Source organism: Watersipora subatra, chromosome 11, assembly GCF_963576615.1.
Source record: "Watersipora subatra chromosome 11, tzWatSuba1.1, whole genome shotgun sequence".
NCBI lineage: Eukaryota > Metazoa > Bryozoa > Gymnolaemata > Cheilostomatida > Watersiporidae > Watersipora > Watersipora subatra.
This window is the reverse complement of record NC_088718.1, coordinates 10,653,408-10,679,918: the sequence shown is the minus strand read 5'-3', so window position 1 is coordinate 10,679,918 and position 26,511 is coordinate 10,653,408. Positions and strand designations below refer to the sequence as shown.

At 35.0% G+C, this 26,511-nt stretch overlaps 2 protein-coding genes across 3 annotated transcripts in view; both read right to left on the bottom strand.

The window, feature by feature from the left end:
• Window positions 1-26,511, bottom strand: part of LOC137408758 (collagen alpha-1(III) chain-like) — a 340,292-nt gene that overhangs the window by 74,828 nt on the left and 238,953 nt on the right. The window lies entirely within an intron of this gene.
• LOC137408757 (collagen alpha-1(III) chain-like) lies at window positions 408-22,541 on the bottom strand. Of its 2 annotated transcripts, none has more exons than XM_068095339.1 (17): window positions 22,502-22,541; window positions 20,132-20,269; window positions 19,349-19,390; window positions 18,152-18,449; window positions 16,631-16,831; window positions 15,074-15,225; window positions 13,296-13,392; window positions 11,878-12,084; window positions 9,549-9,722; window positions 9,246-9,424; window positions 7,404-7,500; window positions 6,738-6,899; window positions 5,026-5,133; window positions 4,618-4,692; window positions 3,868-3,966; window positions 3,193-3,258; window positions 408-626 (listed from the first exon to the last, which is right to left on the bottom strand). In XM_068095339.1, exons 2-17 carry the CDS (start codon window positions 20,267-20,269, stop codon window positions 574-576), a joined length of 2,148 nt encoding a protein of 715 aa, XP_067951440.1. In that variant the 5' UTR covers window positions 22,502-22,541; the 3' UTR covers window positions 408-573. The 2 variants fall into 2 exon arrangements, with proteins under 2 accessions (XP_067951440.1, XP_067951442.1); XM_068095341.1 differs by having other exon boundaries at window positions 3,868-3,963.

Below are 26,511 nucleotides of genomic sequence, written 5' to 3'. Positions count from 1 at the left end.
AGGGTGGATGTCATTCCTGTCACCAATTGCCTTTCGGGAATTAATCTACCGTCATTTCCGAGCTAACATAACTTGTAAATAGTGCTACTACAAATATTTAATGGGTCAACGAAGTGCTAGACGACATTCATCTTCACTTACTCCCCTTTTCTGTAATAAATAATTTCTAACACGCTTACTGAAATAGAGTACATAAAAGTCGTGGCAGACCAGACTCACAAAACAAGCATCACCCCCAACTTTTGTTATAAACATGGCTTAGGTGTTCTTAAGATGTAAATCAGTTCATGAAAAATATAGAACCGGAGGGAATTGTAGAACAATTTAGTCTTTTTTATGTAATAAAGTTATTTGTAGAATTACATTTAAATAGAAGGAAAGATTCTTAATCCTGTATAAAATTTTATTACATTTAAATTCATTGAATAAATAGATTCAATAAAAATCTACAATTCATTGAATCAATAGATTCAATAGATACCTACAATTAATTGAATCAATGAATATTTACAAAACTCAAACACTGTAGTTATGGTTACATAATTTTTGAAAAATTATCTTTATCAAGAGTCACTAGTAGCCATCTACGCTGTTTCCTCTGCTCCTTCTGTGTTCACTCGATTCACCTGTAAATCACAAAAATCAGCCTTTGCACTAGACAGCAAATTAAATTTGGTACAATGACTTAAAGAGCTTTTTTTTAGAAATGTCATGCTCAGTGCAAAATATCGCAGTCAATCTTTTAAATGCTAGAAAATTTCTATTGACGATAAGTTTAATGCATGAGATTTTCAATAAGTAATCTAAAAAACTGTTTGACTCCAAACTCTAAGTAATTTCTAAAATATGACTGTCAGAATTTCTCAAAACAATTTGGTTTTGCAGTAAAAAAGTTAAGAGACTAGCGTAAACTAAAAGTAAAAGGTACAACACATCAAAATAACAAAAATCGGTAACCTACATGTATGTCAGCTTGAACTTAACCAAGTTTAAAATAGATTAAGTTATTACTGTCACCACCTCTACCTCCACACTAACGCAGGATCTCTGAATCTAAACTTACACACACCTCTAGACAGCAAATAAAATATGATAGACCTTTAGTTTAGACCTTTCTTGCAGAATGTCATATCAAATACAAAATATTGTAACCAAACCTTTCTGGATGTTAGAAAATTTCTATTAAGAATCACCATATTGTAGGCCTATAAAATTTTCAATAAGCAAGGTAAAAATTAAGCAAATATTTCACCAATTTCAAACATGATAATTGAAAATTTTCAAAACAATTCAGATTTGTACGTAAAATTAGAAAAACTAAAAAACTAGAAATGAAAAGTAAAATACAGTGAAACGTGGATAACACGCCCTCGGATAACTCGAAAACACGGTTAACTCAACGTATTTGTTTGGTCCATTCCCACGTAATGATAAATGGCTTTAGATAACTCGACCGAAACTCCGTTAACTCGAACAGCTTTTTGTCAAATGGCTACCGAGATGGTTGTTACTATCGCTTTAGAATATCACTTTATTCCAAGCCATAGAGATAAACATCGACTTTTAGTAGTTCTTAGGCATCGTTATTACCAACATCGGCAAAATATTTTCATTAACGACATTTCTAAAGGTTTGCAAAAATCAAATTTTACCAAACATTCGCTAAAGGTAAGGCCACACGTATCGTGTAATTTCAACTAATCTGGGAAATTCCATTCGTACGAAATTTCTGACCTGCTACACGGAGTTTCCCCACCACGGATTCGTATGAAACTAACTTTCAACTAGCCAATCAGAACCCGGTGATAAATTGAAGCCGATTCCATTTCAATCATTTGCTTCAGTACAAACATGCGCAAAAGAAAACGACCTTCAACATTTAACTAACCTTTTCAACCGACCAATCAAATAACGATTCGTAGGAATTTCTGACGTTTCGTCCAATTCAGGATTCGTTCATCGTGCGCAACCAACGATGGACGAATTCGTCCAAATGTCAATTCGTACGAATCATTTCGTCCAAATTTCGCCGAATCCGTAAGAATTTTGTCTCGTGTGGCCCTACCTTTAGCGATAGCCCTCCGAAAGCAAGAAAAGCAAGGTAAAATTTGGATAAATTTAAAATAAAATCGGCAAAATTGATAATGGGTTTTTAATAGTAAAGCAGTTTTGTAATAACTGACGTACTGCAAAATTGATCTTGGTTAAAACGCTCGGTAGAAAAATATGCATGTATTTTTTCTGAGCGTTTTAACCGCGATCAAGTTTTGCCAATTTTAATCTGAGAACGTCCTAGCAGTCACATCACCTAAAACAACAAACAAATCTCAAGTAATAGAAAAATATCTATACTTTCTGATTAAAAATATTTAAAACTTCACACGAGAGACCCTTTAACTTGCAACAAGCAATCTATGCTTTTGATTGATATATAGTTTGTATATGTACATGTATCTACTGATAAATATGTGCACTTATGACTGTCCTGATAACTCGAACGCTCAAATAACTCGAACACTTTTGCTCGGTCCCTTGAAGTTTGAGTTATCCGAGTTTCACTGTATATAGAAAAAAAAGAAATCAGCAACCTAAATCAGCTTAGCCTTGACCTCAGTCTAGGTTAGAGTAAGATATCACTATCATCATTTCTACCTTAAGACTGTTGATATTTTAATCCAATCAAAAGCCTGACAATGCTAACAAAAGGGAGTTGCCCCACCATGCATTACAGATATAACTTAGCAATATTTGATAGTTTGTTCCCCATATTACTTCTATTCTCACTTCATGTCTATTTTCGTTACAGCTCTACAAGCATCTTCCGGCACCATCTTTTGAGGTTTATGTTTATGAAAAGAAATTGTGTATACCTACAGTAAAGTAAACTAATATAATATATATCCTTAGATATATCCTTTCTCTTCTATGTGTGGAAAACGATGTTTCAAGGCTGACTGTAGGACTCTTGTTATTCAAATAAAATTTAAGCACTTACACCGATTTGATTTATAACAAATTTCTTATGTAATACGAAACAAAATCTTTACATAAATTCTTTAAGTTCAGAAGAATTCACATAAAAGCAAGTTCATGTTGTAGAGGTGTTCACTGTATATAACACAGAGTGTAGTGCGTAGCACTTTAGTTTAGACATAACAACAAAGTTTTTAACGAAGGTAAGTCAAAGGTTACCTTCTGATGAAGAACTGTCATCTGAGTGCCTTCCTCTTCGAAAAAATCTATATATCCTATTAATACCTACAAAAGAAGTTGATTTTTTGGCTTATTTACTTAAAAATTATTGCATTTCAACCACACCAATCATTTGGTTTAAGATGGGAGTTGTCATATTCTGGTAAATTGGCAAGTTTAGACATGACTGCATTAAAAATGTTCTATAAGTACCTCAGAATTTTATTTCAGTAAAAAGTTTAATGAAATGCCTATGAACTTCAAAAAGATGACTTTAATAAACTTTAAAGTCTAATGATATGTAGCTATCTGCACATTCTTGATTGAACATAGGTAAAACATAGGCCAAATATGGGTCAAAAATAGGTAAAACATAGGTCAACTATAGGTCAAACATGGGTCAAACATAGGTCAACCTTAGGTCAAACATAGGTCAAACATGGGTCAAACATAAGTGAAACATAAGCAAAACATAGGTTAACTACAGGTCAGACATAGGTCAAACATGGGTCAAACATCGGTAAAAAATAGGTCATCTATATTTCAAATATATGTAGGTCAAAGAGCGGTCTTAACAATTCTAATTATGCATAATCTTCATTCAAAATGTCAATAAAACAATTGTGTCTAGCAATTATTATCTTCTTCAGCTTTTTGAATAGAAGGAACCTTCACCTTGAACAATTGTTTCTTCTTGAGATGAACTTTCATCTGAGGATTTGTCTCCCCTATGCCATCTATTGCTGTTATATCCTGCACTGATTTCATCCTCTGCTGTAAAACAGAAATATTTGAAAAAATGAATTATACAATTAGCTATTATGTTAAGTGGGGAATACCACAGGTGTGGTCTCTATTTTTCTAGTTTCAGGTTTTGTAACTTGGCACCGATGAAAACTAATGTTGCACTACCTTTTTAGAACATTCTATGACACTAAAACATACTGTGCTCAATTTAAACCACTGTTGAGCTTTTGGTAGAGAACTGCTGGAGTGTCTATCTGTTGTCATTCAAGGCTAAAAACATTATGAAATTTTGATTCCCCAATACTAATGGTCTATAATGTGACCTTTCCTTCTGTAACCACAGTAATCCAGTAAATTATTGCTGCTTATGAGATTTGAACTCATACCATTTGGCTTACGAGCCTGACACCGTAACACCCGCTTCAGCACGTCCAAATAATTGTGCATATAGAAGGTTGAGAAAAAACATGGCACAGTCTGGGTTTCAAACTCGTGACATTCAGCTGGGTATACCAACCTTCTATCACCTGCACTAAACAACTGCCTTTTGACGTTCTGGAATCATTGTGCATATAAACATTCTCTGTGCTTTATCGTCACACCTGATGATCTCTTACAGTACACCAGACCGCTAGGGTATTACAAGACTATATTACAAGTAAAACAATAAAAACTTACCTTCTGAAATGCTATCAGATTGTTCCCACCCAGTAGTTCTTGACATTCCATTGTAACCAGAATCCTCAGAAGTGTCTGTAAAACATGCAGATCAATTCAGTAGTCATTCCTTAAGCTAAAATATTGTTAATTTGTAATTATAAAATTATAATACTATATATAATATTTATTTAATATATATACTATATATAATTATTATATTATATATAATAATTATATATAATTATTATAATTATAGTTATAATATATAATCATAATTATAATTATTATAGCATAAATAATAATAATAAATAATAATAAATATTATATATAATATGCTTTATTACAAATTATACATAGTTATTATACTGTATATATAATATGTAACATAATAATTATTGTGACTCTACTTTGTGACCTTTGCTATACCTTGAGAGCTTTCCTCTGATGAGCTGTCTTTAATGTAGCTCCGTCCTTTGGGTCCATCAGGTCCACGCGGTCCATCAGGTCCACGTGGTCCTGGTTCACCAGTTGGACCTGTAGATGAAAAAGTGGCTAGTAGAAAATCTATAAGTTAGGATCTATTTGGAATATTTAAATTCAACTATTTAACAATTTAAGAAAATAAAATGATGCAGTCTTGTTGGCTTTTTGTACAACACGGCGGCACAACTGTCACCTATGTTTGTTTCCATAGAGACAAGTTTTGTTAATTATACATTTAAAGAATAGTTTTAAAATTTGTTTACTTTTCAAGCTAATACAATGACTCAAATTACATTTTAATAGCCACGTTGAATTAGCAGTGATGTAATGTAAAATTGTATAGTCTTCCTGCCTCTAACAGTAGTATTTTCAGGTTCTAAACTCCAACCTGGTGTTCACAGATCTTTCCCAACAGAACACTAGTAGACAGCAAATCTTACTTCTGTTTAACCCTTTTAGCCCTAACGGCTGGTATTCTGGCATTGTGTAGGGTATGTCAGAATCCCTAACCGCCAAAATTCTGGCATTCACATGACTCTGTTTACAAAAGCTGTTTCTAAGTAACAGCATAAATCAATCGAATTAATTTTTGCACAGATTGTTAGACCAGAAATTTCACTTCCATTTGTAAAAGTTTTTAAATATCTTGATCTACTTCCTTCGCTATAATAAAAATACTTATTAAACCGGCATCGCAAAAATGATACAACTCGTTCGTTGGGAGGTCATAAATGATTGCGATGCAAATGAAAAGTTTTATGATACTAACTACAATTTCCAGCATATTTTGAGTTATGAAATGATTATTAACATGTGTTCGACGGATATGATACTACTACGAGTGTTTTTACGAGTTTTTAAAATAGTATGAAACTTTATAGTTTCAGCCCGAATAATGGTCAAATACTGTTTTATTCTGTTTGATGAGATTTGCTGCGGGTTGACCAACTATTTTTCACTGCTTTTCTTCATAGCAATGAAAAAATTTGTTTGTGCCTGAAATAAAGTAAAAAAACAATAAATATCCTATATGCTGTTTTTTCTCCCAAGTGAGGTAAGAGAGAAAACAATATTTTAACGCTGGCTATAGGAACTGGCTTTATAAACTTTCACTGACAAGACACTTCACGTTATATGGAATTTCTTATGAAATACAAAACTCTTCTATAAACTTAAGCAATAATATAATAACTAAACTTTACATAAATTCTTTATTATATGTGGAGTTTACGTAAAAGCCGGTTAACATTATCACAATGTTTATCGTCCTTATTTTTGTTCAACTGTGACAAAATGCTAATCGAGTTTTTTCTGTACGCTGTGTGTAGGTGTAGACTGTGTACCGTGTATCCTTAAAACTATACTGTTGCCAAATAAAGTCTTCTGCCGTAGATTGAGAGACAAGGCTTTGGGTATTCACCAACAACCAGAGAAAAGCTGATAATGAGAAAAAATTGAAGGAGTTGTGTCGTTATGGAAAACTTAAACAGCTCTAGTACAAACGAGACTGTAAAAAGTACTGTATATACACGTCAGTTTACCTCCTCCAATAGAATATTTGTAAATTTGTGAGATGCATTGTTCTGCGGGCCCCATGCTTAACTATGAGCCTTAGACAAGCAAATCAACTATAAAAAGCGGCAAATGAAATATACCTTTAGCTCCTGGATAGCTTTTTCCAGGCACGCCAGAAGCTCCATGAAAGCCAGCACCAGGAGAACCAGGTGAACCTCTGTTTCCTGGGTTTCCTGGAATGCTAGCGCCGAGTGGTCCTTTGGGGCCGGGGCTTCCGGTAGGTCCAGGGTCGCCATTTGATCCTACAAACATATGTAAAATATGTAATTGTAACAGTTAGTCGTTTCTAAGTTCTTTCAACTCAAAGGCCTGACACACTGGTATTTTGAGTTTTGTGTATTATCTTCTCCGTCATAGTGTTCCCTACCGGAGAGCAGCCGTGGCCTTGTGGTCTGAAGTGCCTGATAATGGAAGCAACAGCTTGGGGTTCAATTCCCATTAAAGGTCACTGGTAGTAATAGGAGTAACTTATAAATTGCTCTCTGCATTTGAACATGTTGATGGTCTCAAATGCTTTCTTAACAATATTCTTAAAAACACACACAGCCTCTGCTTGCAGGGAGCTAAGCGAACATCATAATCATTCATCAACAATCCGTTCACAACTTTATTACCTTTCAAACAAAGTAAGATCGAAAAAAAATGAGTTTTTATATTATTTGTTTTTCCGCTGGAAGTTACGGTAATATAAAAATCAAAGCTGGCAGGCTGCCAATTTAGTTCAGCAGTAACTCAAATAAACCAACCTTTATGTCCAATTCCAGGCTCACCCTTGAGTCCAGGCGCTCCCTTATGTCCCGGATATCCCATTTCTCCGGGTTCACCTTTTAACCCATACTGCGTCTGCAAGAAGCCATCACACATCACAAGTTGATATGCTGGTGCTTGTTTCAACTGAGTCGTAACCACTTGTTCACAGCAAATTACCCTAGGACACTTATGTATTCGCCTCATCTAACTTTTGCGTTTTCGCGGAGTCATCCTCTCGCAAAAAGTTCATGTGCGAAACTGAACTATCATAACGAACGAGCGAAAACGCGAAATTAAATAGATTTGTTCATTGATAGTCCAAAAAACAAATAGCAGCAATCGATAAGATTGCATTATCAACCTCGCCCACACCATTCTACCTGTGGTTCACAATTACAAACTAGTCCCAAATTGAAATTTTTTACTTATCGGTGAACTGAACCTGAGGAATCGAATTATGTTTGTTCCACTGCATTTATTTTCACATCACTATATTTTCGCACTCATCAGAGCTGCGAAATTAAGTTTCAGCAAAATTTTACTCTGTATGCTACTCACGAAACTAAATACTAGCAAAATATAAGTGTCCTAGGGTAGTAACTTACTGTCACGAAGAGTATTTTGGAAGTAGCGAGCTTTTTGTAAATTTTTTTGCTTGCACTTACTTTAGCTCATAAAACTGGCATCATAGTTGATGTTGCCTTCTGCAAGAGAAATCTACCTAATTTTTATTTTGCTTCCGAAAACTTTATAACACATTTTAATGTTTTACAGCCTGTGATGGATAATGATGAATACAAATGTTTTTTTTCTCAATATCCACTATCAAAATGTAATTTTGGATAGTATAAGGTCCAATGCAGTTTCTCATTCAAGGTCATTTCCAATGATAACATTTTGTTTTAAATAGTCAGGAACAAAATAAATCGATAATAAAATTATTGTTTTCTTAATTTTTAAATAGGAAAAAGTAAAGTTCAGAAGTTACACAATAAGTTTTGTTTGCCTTTGTCCTTATAAGATAATATTTTCAATCAGTTTGTCTAGCCACCTTATCTGTGAGTTCTGTTGGAATATAAAAAATTGACAAACTTGCTCTGATGGTAGACAAACTTGACTAACTAACTCACCTTCATCAAAACAGTAAACTATTTCTTTTGGAATTGTATGAATACATTAACATAAGAAGGTGACTGAACATAGAAGGCCAGATGAAATAGATAAAATTTAACAAAGATAAGCTTGAAATAGAGAGATCAGTGAGGGACAGATCATATTGGAACAGACGTGCTGAGGCCTTTATTTCAACATTGAGCCTAACAGCTGTCCATGCCGCTACCTTCTTTCCTGCCATTGCTGCTCTCAATTGTTGCTACCGTTATTGCTGTCGCTACCGCTGTCGCTGTCACGCAATTATCAACTATTGCTATGGTGTTGCTCTTAAAATTTTAACAAAAAACGAAAGGCTTTGAAATTGTACAGCAAGAGAATTAATTGTTGTTGATGTAAATGATTCATTATTTGTCCAATTTTGTGGACACTTTTCTACTGATCAATTGATATTATGCACTCGTAAAAATCAATTAATGTCAAGGTTGAGGTCAAATAGAAGTGGTGTTCTATTAGAGAGTGGCACACCATTTTTTAACTCTTCTTTCAAGGTGGTGGTCAAATGGAGGTGGCGTTCAAGTAGAGGTGGCATTCAATTAGAGTTGGCGTTCAATTAAAGGTATTATGGTATATTCTTTCTGAAGTTGTCCTTCCTAGGTAATCCTTGCATCTCCTAAATCATCAACTATCAGTGTGTAACCTTATTACACCTATAGCTCTATTCTCACCTTTCCTCTAGTACCTTTATCTCCTTTAGCACCAGGTGGTCCAGCTGCACCATGCCTTCCCCTTTGTCCAGGATTACCATTTACACCTTTAGGCCCTCGTCCATAACCAGGTACTCCAGGATTTCCTTGGTTTCCCTTCATGCCATTATATCCTCTAAAACCAGGCTCTCCTTTCTCTCCTAAAACAACAGCATGGATAAAGTACCATCTTTATGAACACAGTCTATTTTAGGCAATAAGCTGTCACTTACTACTCTGATAAATTGCGTTGTTAGGTAGAAGCGCAGATACACCAAGTGTTACCTTTCTGACCAACAACATCTATACCATCTGGTCCAGGGAAACCAGCATGACCGGCTTCTCCTTTATATCCTCTGTACCGCCTTCCTCGATCACCTTGAGGTCCTTTTGCACCAGGTAGCCCAAAAGTACCTGCAGGTCCTTGAACTCCAGCTAAACCAGGCTCACCCTTTGCTCCTGGGAACACAGAAATGGAGCTCACCTCTGAGAAGATATGTTGAGTTGCGTATTTATTAAAAGTCCTCATCCTTGGAAGCTCATGTAGTTAAACCTTTCTAAATAATGCCAATTCATTTCAAAATCTTTTTGTTATGTTAAAATTATTGTTGCACGTATTTATTTTGATTAACATAAATGCTGTTAAATCTCTAATTTTTTTGTTAATTGAGTTTTATATTTTCATTAAGTAAAACAACTGTGAAAAATTACACCATAAAATCATTGATGAAAGTTCCATTTGCACAATACCTTGGCTAATAGAAGTTCAGAACCCTTACGATTGATTTACCATAAAACCTTTAAAAATAGTAGTATTTCATTTAGTAGTGTACATAGTAATATTAGATTTTATTGCAGATCATAATTGCTAAACAAGTATTTGTTACTTTGTTAATGTACGTACTGAATTATAACAATTAAAAACACTTTCCATTGCAACATCCTCTTTAGATTGTTTTTTCATTATATGATAACGGATTAATTTTTACTTAGTTATTTTATATAGGAAATAGTGCCTTGAGATGCGAGTGAATTGACATATGAGCTTAGCCCCAAAATGCATTAAGTTAGTTTATGCATAGAAACTGCTCGATTCAAGCCTTGCATATAAACAGATCACACAAAGTATGCTAGAAGGAGTGTACTCGAGGTCTATAGAGTTTGAGGAATAACATAGTAAGCCTCGTGGAAAGATATGATTGTTAACCAGAACTGGATTCAAAGGCACTAGTTTTACCGACAAGCTGATTGTTTTCAAATTCCACACTTTTAATCCCTTTACTGCTATTTTATGTACAAATTTAGATTGTGACCTCCGCCAGCCATTTTACTGAAAATTGCTGATTTAGCTGCATGATACTTATACACTTTTTTAACTTCAAATACTATCTAAAACATTTTTGTTACAAATTTTATACCGCCAACATGTTAACAAACAGAACTATTAAAAAAGTCCATGTATCAATACTTTGTGCATTGTTAAAGCTATGTGAAGCTATGATCGCTAAAATGCTTACAACACTATTACTTTCACCATCGTCAGAGTCAGTACTGTCTCACTTTCATTATTTGAGTATGAAGTTAACACTGAATCTGAACCACCTATAATGTCATCAGGAAAAAACTATTCTTCTTTTTTTAACAATGGAGGTGCTTGTGGAAGCCATATTACAACTAGAAAGTTCGAGCATTCGGAAAGGTTTTAATGTTTTTGACTGTGAAATTTTTAATCACAAATTACAATTTGTTTCGCAAATATAGGCTAATTTTTGAAAGAAATATTTGGATATCGCTGTCAATGTCATAGAAGTACCAGCGATTGCTGGTTATGTTGTCACAAATCAATAAAATTCAGTTACTACACTCTAAGTTTTGCACAAATGCGACCACGGCAGTTGAACATAGATTTTGGGTAAACTCCTGTAGAGCAGTGACAGGATCAAAACAGCAGTGAATTAGGGTTATAACTCAATTGTAAATCTACACAAGATAAAGTTGATAGGAATAACATTATCATATCAGGCTTGCTGCCAACAATTGTTAGTTTTTAGTTTACTACTTTACTAGGGCAGCTTCAAGCATGCTGTCAGGTGAGAGCCCTTTTTAGAAATGTAGTGAACAGGCAAGTAGTATACTCCATTCATAAATAAAGTAAACGGTGCGTTGCAGGAAACCGTGAACTCTGTATAACTGGAAACAATGCTAGCAGCTTTTGAAGCAACTTCAAATAATTGTCTTTTAGAGCAAGTGGTGATAACTACCGATATCAGATGGAGTGAGTCGATCACAATTTTTCCATTTACTAACTATTTTTTATAACACTCTCTTAGCGTATTTTTTATTTTATAAAAACAATTGTGCATATAATGTTTCTGAGTGCAAATGTTCAAAGTAAATATCCTTACACAATGTGACAGTTACAAGCGCAACCTGTTTGTGAGGAGCATCTATTAAATCTAGTACTTGCATCTGATCAAAGATGTTGACTACACAGCTGAGAAACTTGTTGTCTTGTTTCTGCAATTTTTTGCAGCAAGCAACAGACAGCAAGCTTACTGAGACTGCTTTATGACGGCCAGCCTATAGCTGTTCCATCTAAAGGCGCAATATTTACCCTTTCTTCCAGGCCTGCCGTATCCATTATCTCCCTGGTTCCCTTTGGCTCCTGTAAGTCCGGGAGACCCTTGGTTTCCTTGAATACTCACACCTACCCTACCTGGGCGACCATGATTTCCTTTTGTCCCCTTTTGGCCAATGATGTCATTTCCCTTTTTGCCATTAGCACCAGGTCTGCCATTTTTTCCATTTCTTCCAGAAGCACCTACCGCAACGAGCATACAGTCATAGGTTTCTGTCTCATAACTAAAAAGTTTTCATAGAGTGACAGCGTAGTGAAACAAGTGTCGCTCTATCACTGATTAGAAATTTAAAGGTAGACTTGCAACAAAATTCACATTACAGTTATTTGGTATCAAAAGATTCACTATGTCTTACTCTGCTGTGTTGTAGGTGCCAAATATGTAGAAAAGTGATTACAAGCTTTTAAAAGCTAAAAGCTTTGAGCTTTTAAGAGCTTGTAATCACATTTTCACGTATTTTGCACCTACAACACAACAGAGTAAGACATGGTGAATCTTTTGATACCAAATAACTGTAAAGTGAATTTTGTTGCAAGTCAACCTTTAATAAATCATCTCAGCAATACTCAATTAAAAAAGACAGACAACTCCTAAACAAACACATTGAGCCAGCTGATGGAACCGATAGCTCCAACAACAAAACCGGACAAATAAAAATTGAAGAACAACTTTACGAATATGAATAATTGCTTCTCATAACTTATACTATAAATATAATTTTAGTTTTTTAGCTTCAAGAAATAATTCTACCAAGATTTATGCTACCCCTTGTAACAGATTTTTAATGTTAACAGCTGACATTCCAAAGCCTACTTTCAATCAGCAAATAGACATCAACCACCTGCTTTGACATGTCTTTCTAATAAGATAAGCTTAGGCAGTTAGCACCTGAGAAACTATGCGATTTAAGAGGTGGTAGGTGTCAGCTCGACTCAAGGGGCTGGTAAGTAAAGTATTAATAGCCCTCTTGTAAGTCATTATCAAATTTAGGCGTAGCTTTGCAAATAGACAAGGTAAAGTTTAGCAAGCCTATAAATAACTTGCAGTCAGAAGTTGTACGAGTCCAAGTCATGAATTCTATTAATTAGCAACCAGAGGTTTAGAAGCTAAAACTGGATAATAAAATAATAATTAAAAAAACCGGTAAATTTAGTCAACAGCTCGCTGTTCGCATTAATATGTATGCACTGTGGTCTAAACTGCTAGAATTTCTAAAGTAAGCAATTGGAGAAAATACAAAAAAACACTTGAGAATTATATGCAAACATGCAATATAACTGGTTTTTAAGTCAAAAGAGGCTCATTACAACTCATAAACTTATCACTAAAACTAACAGGAAACAGTACTGAGAACTAACAGAGTGAGCTAGTTAAATTTGTAGAGTTTTTTTACCCTTTATTCCAAAACCAACTTCACCATTTTTTCCTTTAAGTCCAGGAAATCCAGTGGCACCGGGGGAACCTGGTGCACCTTTTAGGCCTCTGTACGACTAAAATTTAATAAGAGTTAAAAGTTTGCGACACAACCATGATAAAATAAGGATTTAAAGCTAAAATCTTATAAATTATTAACCTCAAAGAGCTACCACAAAGGAATACTTTCTCGCCGTCATCGATAACTAGTTCAACGTGATGACTGCTATTACAGAACCTTCTTAAAATTTTTAGCATATTGACTTAATGTTTCACTGTTTTGGCCTACTTCTATGTAAATACTAAAAATATTACTTAAGCAATATTCGGTATCAAAAACCCTGTTTCATAATTGTCAACGTTAATCTGTTTAGGCCAAGGTGTTAATCTGTTTAGGCCAAGGTGTTAATCTGTTAATGGTGTTAATTGAACAAACTATTTTAGACACAAATATGTGGTTTACTTGCCCAAAGTTTACAATATGGTTTTACCAACATTTACTTTGTTTAGCTTGAGTACAAAGTACTAGACTCTGTTATAAATACTTTATTGACAGAAATTTCAACATGCGCCAAGATGCCAGGTTAATAGATTAATGACTACCAATAACAGGAAATAAAATATTTAGATATAATTTTTAATCTAGACTTGCTGATAAAGATAACAAACGTTCGATATTGGTAATTCCTCTGTGGTTAACCGGGACTGATGCCTGGGAAGGGGGTAGGTAAAAATCCTCAAAATAGAAATTAATTAACTCATATCTAATAAAGTCACTGTTGCATTAATTGTAAGCATTTTCCTCTATGTCTCAAGTTCATGAGACAACCTGAGGCTCGACGGCGGTTAACAGGCATTATGAAGGGGCGAAGTAGAACGAAAAACGGAAGTGAAGCCGATTGCTGTAGAGACCGCAAGAACAAACCCCCAACTAATTTATTATGTATGCAGAGCACTAAAGTTTGTAAGTTAAAAAAAAAACCTGAACAAAAGTTTGAGTAACTTCCACTATACTCATCGCACACCATTCACCGATTTTCACAGACTTACTAATATTATCAATGTTGATATTGTTTTTATCTAAAAATATTCTTGGACTGATGGAGACGAGAGTTGTAATAAGGTTGTTTTTAATCATGAATGTATGATATCAATATTAACATTATTTGTTGCTGTTCAATATCAAGTTATCAATAGTTATTATCGTTTTCTTTGTGATTTATGAGTGGCTATTTAAACTGCCGTTGGAATACTAATATATTTCTCTTGGTAATCTACCAATCACTGACTAGGCTTGAATGCTAATTTCTGTGCCAGTTGCTTTTTTGACCTAACACGTTCTTTTCAGTGGGTCACAAGCACTTTACAGTTTTAAACTTCACAAAACGTAGTAGGAAAATGGCGAATTCTGAAAACAGCTATCCCAAAGATGCTCCTGAAAGGATCTCATTAGGTCAGAGTATAAAAAGATTAATGTATTTTAGTTATCTTAATTTTTTTTATTCATCTTTTATGTTTAATTTTTTAATGAATATTACTTACCTCACAAAGTACTGAAACCACAAAAAGCTGTATCGTTAAATAGCATAGATTGCTGTATACATTATTAGCTAAAACTTACAAAAATATTTGCATAGCTTTTATACTGGTGATAATATACTAATAGTAGTTATTATATAGTTTGTTTTTATACAAACTGCTGTTCTATTTGACATGAAGCATGTATATAAGTGATACACTAGTGTCGAGGTTACTTACTCTTCCACGGCTTCCTTTTGAACCACGAATTCCATCCGCTCCAGTCAAGCCAGTGTCTCCAGCCTCTCCTTTTAGCCCTCTATAACCTTTGGGTCCACTGCCATACCCAGGGTTACCCATTTCACCCTTGGCACCCGAATAACCAGGAGTACCTATGAAATATTTTAACAAACAAATCCATAATAGGAGATTGCCAAAATATAGAAATATTAAGACAATTTTACATTTTAAACTACCAATAAGCCTGGTTATGCCCTGGATTTCTTTCATATTCAATAAGATAGCCTGCAGGTGGCTGTTTAAGATGCTGGTTTTCGGAAACTACATACATGGAGTTTTTAACGTAAACCTGGCAGGAAACAAAAAGTATATGCGAGTGAAACTTGGATGAAGTCAGCCATAAAATGTGGAAATACATAGTGTTTGCGCAGACTAACAGATACGCACAAACACACACACGCACGCACACGCAGATACGCACAGACACGCACACATACGCACAGACACGCACAGATGTGCGCAGACGCACACAGATACACACAGATGCGCGCAGACGCGCACAGATATGCACAGACACACACAAATGTGTGCAGACGCGCCCAGACACGCACAGATACGCACAGACAAGCACAGACACGCAATGGCACGCAGAGATATGCACAGATACGCACAGACATGCACAGACATATACAGACACACAATGACAAACTGGGATCTGTTGATATATATGTCAAATTAGCTACAATAGAATTCCCGGTATATCCAGTATACTGTGACACTGTAGGAGATAACTTTCTTCAAATTATAATACTAGAAAGTATATTATTATAGTATTAGGATAATATTAAAAAATATATATGAAAGATATTCTATGATCCTGAGGCAATAACTGGATCATAATGCTTTTATAGAAAAATCATTAAAACGTCTTACCCTGAGTGGAGCTTTCCTTTTTATCCAATCAAATCTTTCGTTATTTTCTGTTTTATGCTTTTTAGCTAAGTTTTTACAGGAAATGAAAGCTGATTGATGGTTCTTTAAATGCATAAAAGATGAACTTACACAAAAATTTAGTAGATTATATCAGAAAGTATCTGTATTCATCTATTATTAGCAATTGTTTTTGATGTTTGAGATTATCTGACTGCCAGGATGTTTCTAGATTAAAATCGACAAAACTTGATGATGGTGAAACGTTTAGAAGAAAAATACGACAACATGATGCCACTAGTTACTATCGTTGCTATAGTTAATATCAGCTATTGTGTTTAAGTTGCAGCTTTACGCGTCTCTATTCTGTCGGTCTTTTTGCAAATATAGACGTCCTAATCGAACTTTTGCTAGTTCCGTGTGTATTAATCGTGATCAAATTTTGTTGATGCTAATCTTGAAACACACTGGCAGTCAGACCACCTTAAACTTCGATAACAAGATAAATAAATGCCGATACTTTTTGATAAAATGTAATAAAATGTTGTGCTAGTTCATCTTTAATGAGGTTACTCTCTGTTTTAGGTCGATTGAAGGTTACTATAGTAAATCAAGGTATTATAATACCTTGATAGCCGATGTCACCAGCCTCTCCTTTTGCCCCTGCATAGCTAGCACCAGAGTAACCAGCCTCTCCAACATCTCCTTTTGGTCCAGCTGGCCCAATTAATGCATTACCAGACATACCGACCCCACCGATGTCTCCTGGCTCTCCATTATATCCTGGTAAGCCTTTCTCTCCTTCAAGACCCGGAGGTCCGGGTGGGCCTATGCGGTATTGGTGAAAGGTTAATTTGGGGTATGGAAATTATAAATGCTTGCCTAGACATGTGGGGTTCAGATGTACTAACAGTAATAATCATTGCAATCATTAGTTAAAGTTCACACACCCTCTGCAGAAATATATACTCCAAGCCGATGTGTTCAAACCAAGGCTAGCAATGTTGTTTCTTCATAAAAATACCCTATCTGCAGAAGCATTAAAATCTTTGAACGAAGAATCCGTATCGCAGAAAATTTAATCTTGGAACCTCCCTTTTACCAGGCAATAAACTAACCAATTGATCTACACGAGATGCATTGAATTCATTGGGCGATATGAGTGGTTATCTACTGTAGGTTGAAACACGCATAGCATTACATTATGATACAATTTCACTAAAGCTTGCTCTCACGGCTCTTATTAGTAAGTTTAGCAATATAATACTAGCTTGCTCAAATTAGCCATTGGCAATGTGCCAGGCTAATGGCAAGTGGCAGGCAACTACATTACTTGCCACTGTTTATAAGCTGTTTTTTAATACTTGGGCAACGCCGTGTAGCGCAGATAGTTATAAATATGCATGTATATACATGTGCTAGTACCCGACAGTTTAGTTCACCATCAGAGATCGTCAGGTGGCTCGATAAAGCAAAGAGAATAAGTAGATGCACAATTATTCAGAAATACTTGAAGCTGGTTGATTGGTGTAGACATTAAACTCTAATGATTAGAGTATCGTTTGATTAAGCTAAGTTTTGTTAAAAAGTTGAAGTTTCTTTGAAAGCGATCTTTCATTCTAGCTCAAAATCGGGCTTCAGACAAATGGGTGGACAGACGGACATCGCTGTTATTATAGTAAATATAGAATGTCTTGGAAGGGAAATGTTTATGCATGGAGCTATGCATAACTATGCATAACAAGCATAGCTACAATATGTGGTCATTTAAAGTGTCATGAGAAAGCATGTAAAATAAAACGATTACATATATAGTTTTTTTCATTTTATATATAGATTAAATACCGAGAATTGAGTTCTAATTACCGGAATAAACACAATTTTGCCTGAAGAACCAAAACCACTATGAGAAATAAGTCAATTTTAAAAACATAGTTTAGAAAACTCAAAACAGACTACAAAGGCATTCATAGCTATTCTTTGTAAAATCTGTAGAAACTGGTTATCCAATTTATTTCGCTGACTTTAGCATATTTTAAATAGCTAGATATTGTTTTCATTTTATGCAGAAAAGAGTATTACAATTATTGAAAAAAATTAATGAAAGGTGTGAAGTTTTGTTTACATTGGCTTGTAAGTGGTGTGTACCTGGCATAGGTGTTGGCATTGCACCAGTGTCTCCAGGAGGACCCGGAGGGCCAGGAGGTCCAGCTGGGCAAGCAGCTGGACAGACGGTATGTGTGGACAAGTACGGTGAGCTAGAGTCATCACTGCTGTCGCTGTTGCTTGAGCTACGGTAGCTACTTTGAGTGCTGTCACTTCTTTCACTGCTCTCATCGCTGCCACTGTTGATACTGCTCCAGCTGCCACTACTGCTATCACTGCTGCTATCACTTCTGTGGCCTCTTCGTGTAAAACTACCATAGCTTCTTTTAAATATTTCTGCCTGTGGCATAGAAAACACTAGATGTGCCGTTGACCTAACAGTTGCTTTTGAAAGTTTAAAATAACCAAAATATAAAAATTGGCTTCCTACCGTAGTTTTGGTGAACAACTGTCATGGTTGACAATGATGAGAAGAGCAAGCTAGAACTATGTCCGAACACTAAAGCAGTTGTATCAATTAAGTGCTTTGTGTGCTGCGGCTTTCTTTTGAGTCAGATAAAAGGCAAAGCTAATCGAGAGAGAGAGGGCAGAAAAACGGAAAGAGAGGGCAAAGAGAGGAAAGAGAAGTGAGGAAAGAGGGAAAGAAAGGAAGAGAGAGGGAAAGAGAGAGGAGAGAAAAAGGAGAGAGATAGGGGATGGAAAAAAGGACGGAGAGAGGGAGGGAAAGAAATTGATTGAAGGAAAAAAAAGGAACGAGAAGAGAGAAGATGGAAAGACGGATTCTGCTCAATTAGCTGGCAGAGGAAACAATTTAAGGACAATACCATTTCTGCCACCAGAAGCCTTTTTGAGGATGAAACCCGAACCTGTAGTTTTCAGGCAAAGCCCTTTGGACTCATAAGCCATAACAGCTTTCATTTTTCAATCTATCACACGCTATTCTCACACGGACAGCTAACATGCATGCATCTTTTTAGAAATAATCAAATTCATATACACTGATAATTGCTGTGGAGAGATAAACAATTTTCATACTTTAGATTGTGGAGTAGTCTTCTATCAAGTCTCCCAAGTAGGTGAAACTATACGCAGAGGTTAGTTTAGGGTTAGTTTAGCTATGTGTTAGAAGTATAGGGCTATAAGGCCAAAGGCGCCCGAGCCTGATCAGCAACAGTAAACTTGTACATGATTGGTTAGTCACAGTACAACGACAATGATTGGTCAATGACAGAGACTTACATGTGATTGGTCAGCCGCTGGCAGCATGTGAAGTTCTACCAACTGAAATATAAAATTTTATTTTTTAAACAATATAGTATTTAGTTAATTCCATGAAACTCTAATTTAGTTTCTAGCCTGTGGTTCAATGCACAAGTTACATTCATCAATAAATTTATTATTGATGAATTATTTAAAATTCACAGCTTCAAAGTGATATTTTAAAACATCAACGAACAAGCCTTATTGTTAACGATTTGTGAACTGTTCATTGATTGGTCAAACTGAATGATATACAGTTATAGATTAGGACATGAGTTGAAGTCATATCAGCAAATTTGGATAACATAAAAAATAGTTGTCTGCTCTTTTCCAAATGATGGGTAAAGATGTAAGAGAAGACAATTGTTAACTTTACGCCATCTCAGCTTCCAATGCGTAGTCGCTTATATATATTTACAAGTGGTTCACCAAACAGCTATTTAAATTCCTTAAAGAATCTAAACTACCTATAATTTAGAAATACTCTATAAATAATACGTTTCATAATTAGTATATATTTTATTATGTAATATATAGTTAGACATTATATTATAATATATACACTGTACTTTAAAATATTATATATTTTATAATGATATATTTTATTATATATTACTATACTTAATATTAAAAATATATTTTACATAGATTGTTGATACTAAGAAATATTCACAAACATTCAATACATTATTTTGTAAAGAAACATTGTATAATATTATTATTATACAAATGTATAAAGTACTCTTGTATGATTCTACTTACCTCTGCTTCAAGGAGATCGAGTTTGTTAAGGAGAAAGGTGGCAAATAATGCACCAGATATTACAAACACTGTGAATACTGCACAGGATATCGCCATGGAAACATTTGACAACTTCCTGTTGTCGATCTTATCCATCATCTGCAAGTTGCAAAAGTATTATACAAATTATACTATCTAGTCAACATTACCCATTTAATAATAGAGTAATATACTATGGATTCTATCACAGATACTGTTGTAACTATGTCATGGGTTGATCAGCCATTTTGAGAGAGTTTTGATGTTTGCTACGCTTGTTTACCAAATCTTGTAGAAGTATGAGTTTATATCAGATAAAAACATATCTTGAGTCAACAACCTTCAGAATGCAAAACTCATAGCTTTAAAAACAAATAAGCTATAGATAATGCTATGGGTCTAGACATCAGGATGAGACAACTCACTCAATAGACCTTCATTTGTCAAAAATCTGTCGAGCTTGCCAACATTTTTTGACAGCTAACAAAGAGTCATTTAAAACTAGTTCAAGTGGGGATCAGTGCTCGTGCATATTCAAGTGGAGGCCTGTTGATCAGAAGAGTGCATATCAGTTATGATAATGTTTGACCGTCTCAAATACTTTGACAGCCATGCATGTTGCCAAGGTCATTTCTACTCCAAAAAATAGTACTCTCAGCTTCAAATTCTCGAATTAAGATTGGATTGAGTTTACCAGTCTTTTTACAGTAGAGTTGAAGCAACCTAGTCTAGGCTATTAAACCCAATAGACTGTAACGGAGTGAGGTAAATATGTGAAAGCCCTCATTATAAACAGGCTCTAAGGCTAAATTGTTTAAAGTAGTCAGCAGGAATGACTTGATGACAAACTCAATTTGCACAAGGTTGATTAGCCAAACAACATTGGCATAAAGTTGAAAAAAAGCTTTTAGGCTCTCAAATGTGATTGGCTGTCAAGGGTGCCTTGCTGCCAAGTAAACAAGACTCAATGGTACAATGAAACTCTTATCACTCATAATAGAGACTTGACTTCAAAAATTCAAAAAATTTCGACGTCATTATTTTGATTATTGCTCCTAAATTAGTGCCATCCATATTTTCTTAACAAAGAACATTTCAGACTACACAAAAAATGTACCATGGTAGTATTTTTGGTGTTTACTAGACTCTGCAACCCATAGTTAATAAATCTGACCTACATTAATGCTTGTCTGCTTCTGATGTAAAGATATTAATAACCCTAACAGCATGTGACATATTTAGATAACTTAAAAACCAGTGATACAAATAGACCCACACATTTTTTTCTTGTGAATTACATATTTTCAAACTTTTAACTTTATGGTTCTAAGTCTAAAAAAAAGGTAGTGAAGGTGCTCTGGTTAACCTAATATCTAGCAAAGACATGAAGCATGCAAACAACTGAAATGGGCAAACTTTTTGAAAATGACCCTTTAGAAGTCAATACATTATAAGGTTTAATAACAATGAACTTACTTAAATGCGCCCAGAGCATGGACAGAATGTGACACAACGCTTTTGCAGCGATGAAAAGATTTATTGCTGCCATCTGATGCATTAGTCAGTTAATCCCTGCACAATTCAATGTTTTCATTTTAGTTGAGTAATGCTTCCTCAATCCCCATTTATAAAAAGTTTGCGTTAGTACAGAGCTGAAAACTAGACCTAGTAATTTTACTTAGAAACACAATTGTACCGGAGGCAGAGGCACACAGAGCTCCTGAAAACTATACCCAGTGGTCCTGCATACAAACATAATCAATCATACATAAATACCGAAACAGACTAGCTACATACATGAGTATAAATAAAATGCATTTTATTATAAATATTGCAAACTATGCAAACTATAACAACATGCTGAAGGCCTACATTTATGTAACAATTATACATGTACCTTAAAAAGTTCCAAAATAAGCTATATATGTTAGAGATTGTTGCAATGAGTGCACTGATCCCAGCAAATCAACCCTTTATGTAAATACCAGTGAACGCCCTTAAAGCTGTGGAGCAAAATGTGTTATTATATATTTGCTGTTTAAAATAATCAAACAGTATCTCTAATTTGTATGAATGTCTATTACATTTCTACTTCCCTAAAAACCATTGCACCTTATACTAAACTCCAACACATTGCCAATCCATATTATAGAGCAGCATTATACAAAACAAGGTTTTTCTTTCAATACATACATGTATAACCTACCTTACTATTTTTTTGTCTAATTTGCTCTAAATGGTGTAAATAGAGTTAATACCTATTAATCTAACCCAAGCCAAAAGCTAACAATACGTGAAAGGAATGCTACGAATAATTTTTAGAAAACACAGGTGAGAGGTTATAAGTTTTACCTTTGTGAGATTTGGTTACCCTTGTATCTGTGAGAGACAGCTCCAAATTGCCAATGAGAAACTCACTTGATGTCAATGACTGTTGATGATGGAGACCAATGACTTTGACCAATAGGATTGGATACATCTTTTTACATCAACGAATCAGCCACATCTATTTCTTACAGATATTTTCAGGTTTTTGTGTGAAGAGGCCTTCAATCAATGCCATGTTAGAAGTCCCACGTATGCATGCATAATTTCTATCATGTGATGAGTGATGATGTCACATAACAATAAAATTAGCATGGCATACTTTTACGACAAGATGAATGCTTGTTAACATTTCGAATTGTGAAGACCAGCTGCTAACAAATGAAAATAAATTTAAAAGGTTTTCAGCCTCTTTTTTGATAAAACCGTGAATTTGAATTGTTCACATGCGTCTGTTGCGAGTTACAATGCGTGGCACCAAGATTTATTCACATCTATGGCGCTTTAGGCACTTCTGTCGCAAACTCTCCAGGTTGGCCTACGATACGGCCAAATGTTCATTTATATCTCCATTTTTAAGCAAAGTTTCGATTTTTGTACAGAGATGAAACTTTTTGTAATCAAAATTCTTGTTCGGATTTAATCGAATAAAACAATCTGATCAAAAGAAAGCCAAAGATGGAAATAGTTAGGTAACTTCTGTCTTCCATACGGCTTAGTAATAGAAGCTATGGATTCTTAGCAGAAGATTGGAGACAACTCTGACAATGTAAACAAGATGTCTTGCATTTTTCATGAAATTACATAGTTGCAAGAAAACAACTATATCGTTCACTTGAACTTAGCTTACTCATAGCTATGAGCTGAAGCGGGTGGGTAATCCCGTGATTATGGTGCATGCTATCTTTTCTTGTCTACTGCACATTTTTAAGAGCATTGTGGCGCAAACCCCGACTCTGAGGTCTTTGCTGAACATGTATGACTCAAGTGGCAAGGAAAACCTCAATGTCTAAAAACATGCTCAGTTGCATTTAAGGTTAGATGTCAATCTAGTCACCAATGGTCTTTTTTGGGAATTGAACCACAGCCTGTTTTCTGCAGGTCAGGTGTTTTAGTCCACTAGGCCACAGTTGCTCACTGCTGCCTCAGCCACAGGCGGCAGAGGTGGATGATCATGAGCTCTTATGAGATGATTAGTGATGGATAGTCTATACATACTAGGTAGATCATGAGTCGATTGAGTTTCCATTGTCACAGGGGTGTCACCCAGCAACCGTTGCTTTGTTCAAGTTGTGACACTCAAAGGTATTTCAAATGGAGATATTGAATAATTAGACTGCATTAGCATCTATCAATTCAGTTATTAAGTGCTGTCACTTATTCACCAGGAAGTTGTCAAGTCTGTTCCCTCAATCCAAAATTTTTAGAAAACGATCAAAAGTTCAGGCGATCAGAATGTATACTCTCTGTGACCGATATTTCAATTTTTTTCAAACATAAAATAAAAAGGTTGCAAGAATATTTAAAAGTTATCACTAACTACTAGTGATAGATTTAGTCAATAGATAACTTACAACCGGCCAAGTTTTGCATTCACAAGTTGATAGTACTACTCTTCATCTTTTTAAAAAATTTCATTGCAAAATGGAAAGAAATCTGACATTTAAACTTGCAAATCTGTACATCACAGCTATTACAAAAATTGATGATGCGCTGAAAGCAAGGAATGTTGAGAGAAGACAATTTCCATTTAAGAATGTTTTTCTCTATATGCAATAATTACATGTAGGAAAATAGTTGCTGCTTTTCAAGAGGGGTTTGTGTTCTAGACAATTGGTGAATGTAACGTGTGCTGTCATGCCTCATGAGAAAATTATTGCTCGAGTGAGTTTGTGTTATCTATATTAATAAATAACACTTTATCAATATGTCTGTCTATTAGTCTGTGTAAACACTAAGGGTTTCCACATTTTCTAGCTGATTTCATCCAAACTTTACAAACATATGCTCTGCACCTTCCGTCAGGTCACCAAAACAATTGGTTTCAAAACCCTGTCTGATTCCTGAAAACCACCCTCTTAAACACCCACCTGGTTTGAAACTTAAGAATGCGCTTTCGCATATTTCAAGGACAAATGCCCTCAATCAACGCCTTTGTGGATTGTTTTTGTTAAAGCGTGTAGCAAATTGCGTTGAAAATCTACACACATGTTGCGTCTATCTGATTAAAAATGAAAAACGCTGGGCATCGCTGCTAGTACCTACTTATTGATGCAAACAATTTTCTCATCTTTGATGTGACACATAAAAAAGAAAACTAGTGCTAATTATGTATTTATGCCCAGTTTATTCTTACTTTTTAAATCTTTAATCAGATGAATAAAGTGACTATGAGCTAACACTAACAAGTGAGCAACAAACAATCAAAACTTGTAGCTTGTCAATTATCTGTGACAGATTATGACAGGTGCAGATGGTCTGGCATCGGGCTAGCTGTTTATACCGTATACCAAGTGTGTATTACTGGCTACGACCACATCTACTGTAAAAACTAGAGTTAATAATAGAGCTAACAATAGGGATAAACATGGGATGATGTAAGGCTACAATACAGCTAGAAGTAGATCTAGCAATGTAGCTAATAATCAAATTGAGATACAAGTTAGAAATAGTGCTGATTTATAGAGCTAACAAAGGAACTTTTAATGAAGGTAATACAAGTGCCAACACAAGAGTTAAGGATAAAGCTACCACAAAGACTAGCAATAGAACCAACCATAGAGTTAATAACCGAATCAGTACAAAAGCTAACAATAGAGCTAATTTATAGCGCAAGCAAGAGCGCTAATAATAGAGTTAACACTAGAGCCGAAACTACGGCTTTCACTAAGTTAGCTTGTGCAGCATTTAGGTTTCACCCGTTGAAAACTGGAGTTATGAGGTTTTATACCAGAACTCTTACAGCCCTAGCTCTTAGCTAAGGCATAAGTTGAAGCAGTACGAGTCATTTCCTGCTGAATATTAAAGAGTTCAATAACTAGAGCTAAGGAAACAGCGTGAATATTCATTAGTATTCCAGCTATTAGACAATACTAGCCATTGCTCACTTAATAACACACTGTTATGAGTAATTATATGCTTGTTACCCTGTCTTTTTCTCCATTGTTTTTGCTTGTCTGAGCCTAAAGGGATGATTCAATCTTTCAATGCTTGACAGCACAATATACATGACTGATACTATTTACTCAGTAATCGTCTTCTCTTAGCATCAGCATCAGACTGAGTTCTGATAACAATAATATTTTCATTCATTTTGTATTTGAAACATATTTCTCATTTTGCGTTTCACTCTAAAACAAGTAAATAAGAAGTTGTCCTCTCCTTTCCTTTAAAAAATGAAATTGTAGCTGCTCAGTTTTTCAAACTTTTTGTTTGAATCTATCTTGATGCAATATCTAATGTGATTTGAGGCAGAGTTTAAAATGAGTGCTATAGTCATGCATAGAGGGCAGACATAAAAGCATGCTTGCAAGCAGAACTTACATTACATGCGGCAACCTAGTTGTGGGGTCATTCTTTTACTTGTTTAGTATAAAAAGGTTTCTCGTGGGTTTTTATTCAAGCTAGCCTTGTCTAAACATCATTACCTTTGCATTTCATCCTTACTAATAGGTTGGGATGAGTGCTCACTCATTAGCTGCTTAACATGCATTCCTAAGCAGGAGTAGACAAATCTAGTAAAGGGTTTATTTCTAGCACAAGCCATAACCCCACATTCCTAGCTAATTAGTGCACTATGGTCATCAGCCTGTAGCTCTTAAGATGTCGTGAGAGCAGACGACTCTGAGTGAACTTGACAGAGCTGTGCCCAAATATTTGGCTAGTCAAATATTTAAGGCAAATGTTTTTTGTAATGATTTGTGTTAATTTTTTTCCATTTGATATAAATTAATTTAGGTATAAATAAAATGAAAACTTTAATAAAATATTTGAATCAAAACAGATGATAGAATCAAATAATGAAGGAACATGCTCTC

Coding starts and splice junctions, on each gene's coding strand:
- LOC137408757 (XM_068095339.1), bottom strand. CDS start 20,269: ATGATGGATAAGATCGACAACAGGAAGTTGTCAAATGTTTCCATGGCG. Junction 16,832..18,151: donor AATGCCAACACCTATGCCAG/GTACACACCACT, acceptor AATACCGCATAG/GCCCACCCGGACCTCCGGGT. Junction 3,259..3,867: donor AGAAGAAACAATTGTTCAAG/GTGAAGGTTCCT, acceptor CTTCTTTTGTAG/GTATTAATAGGATATATAGA.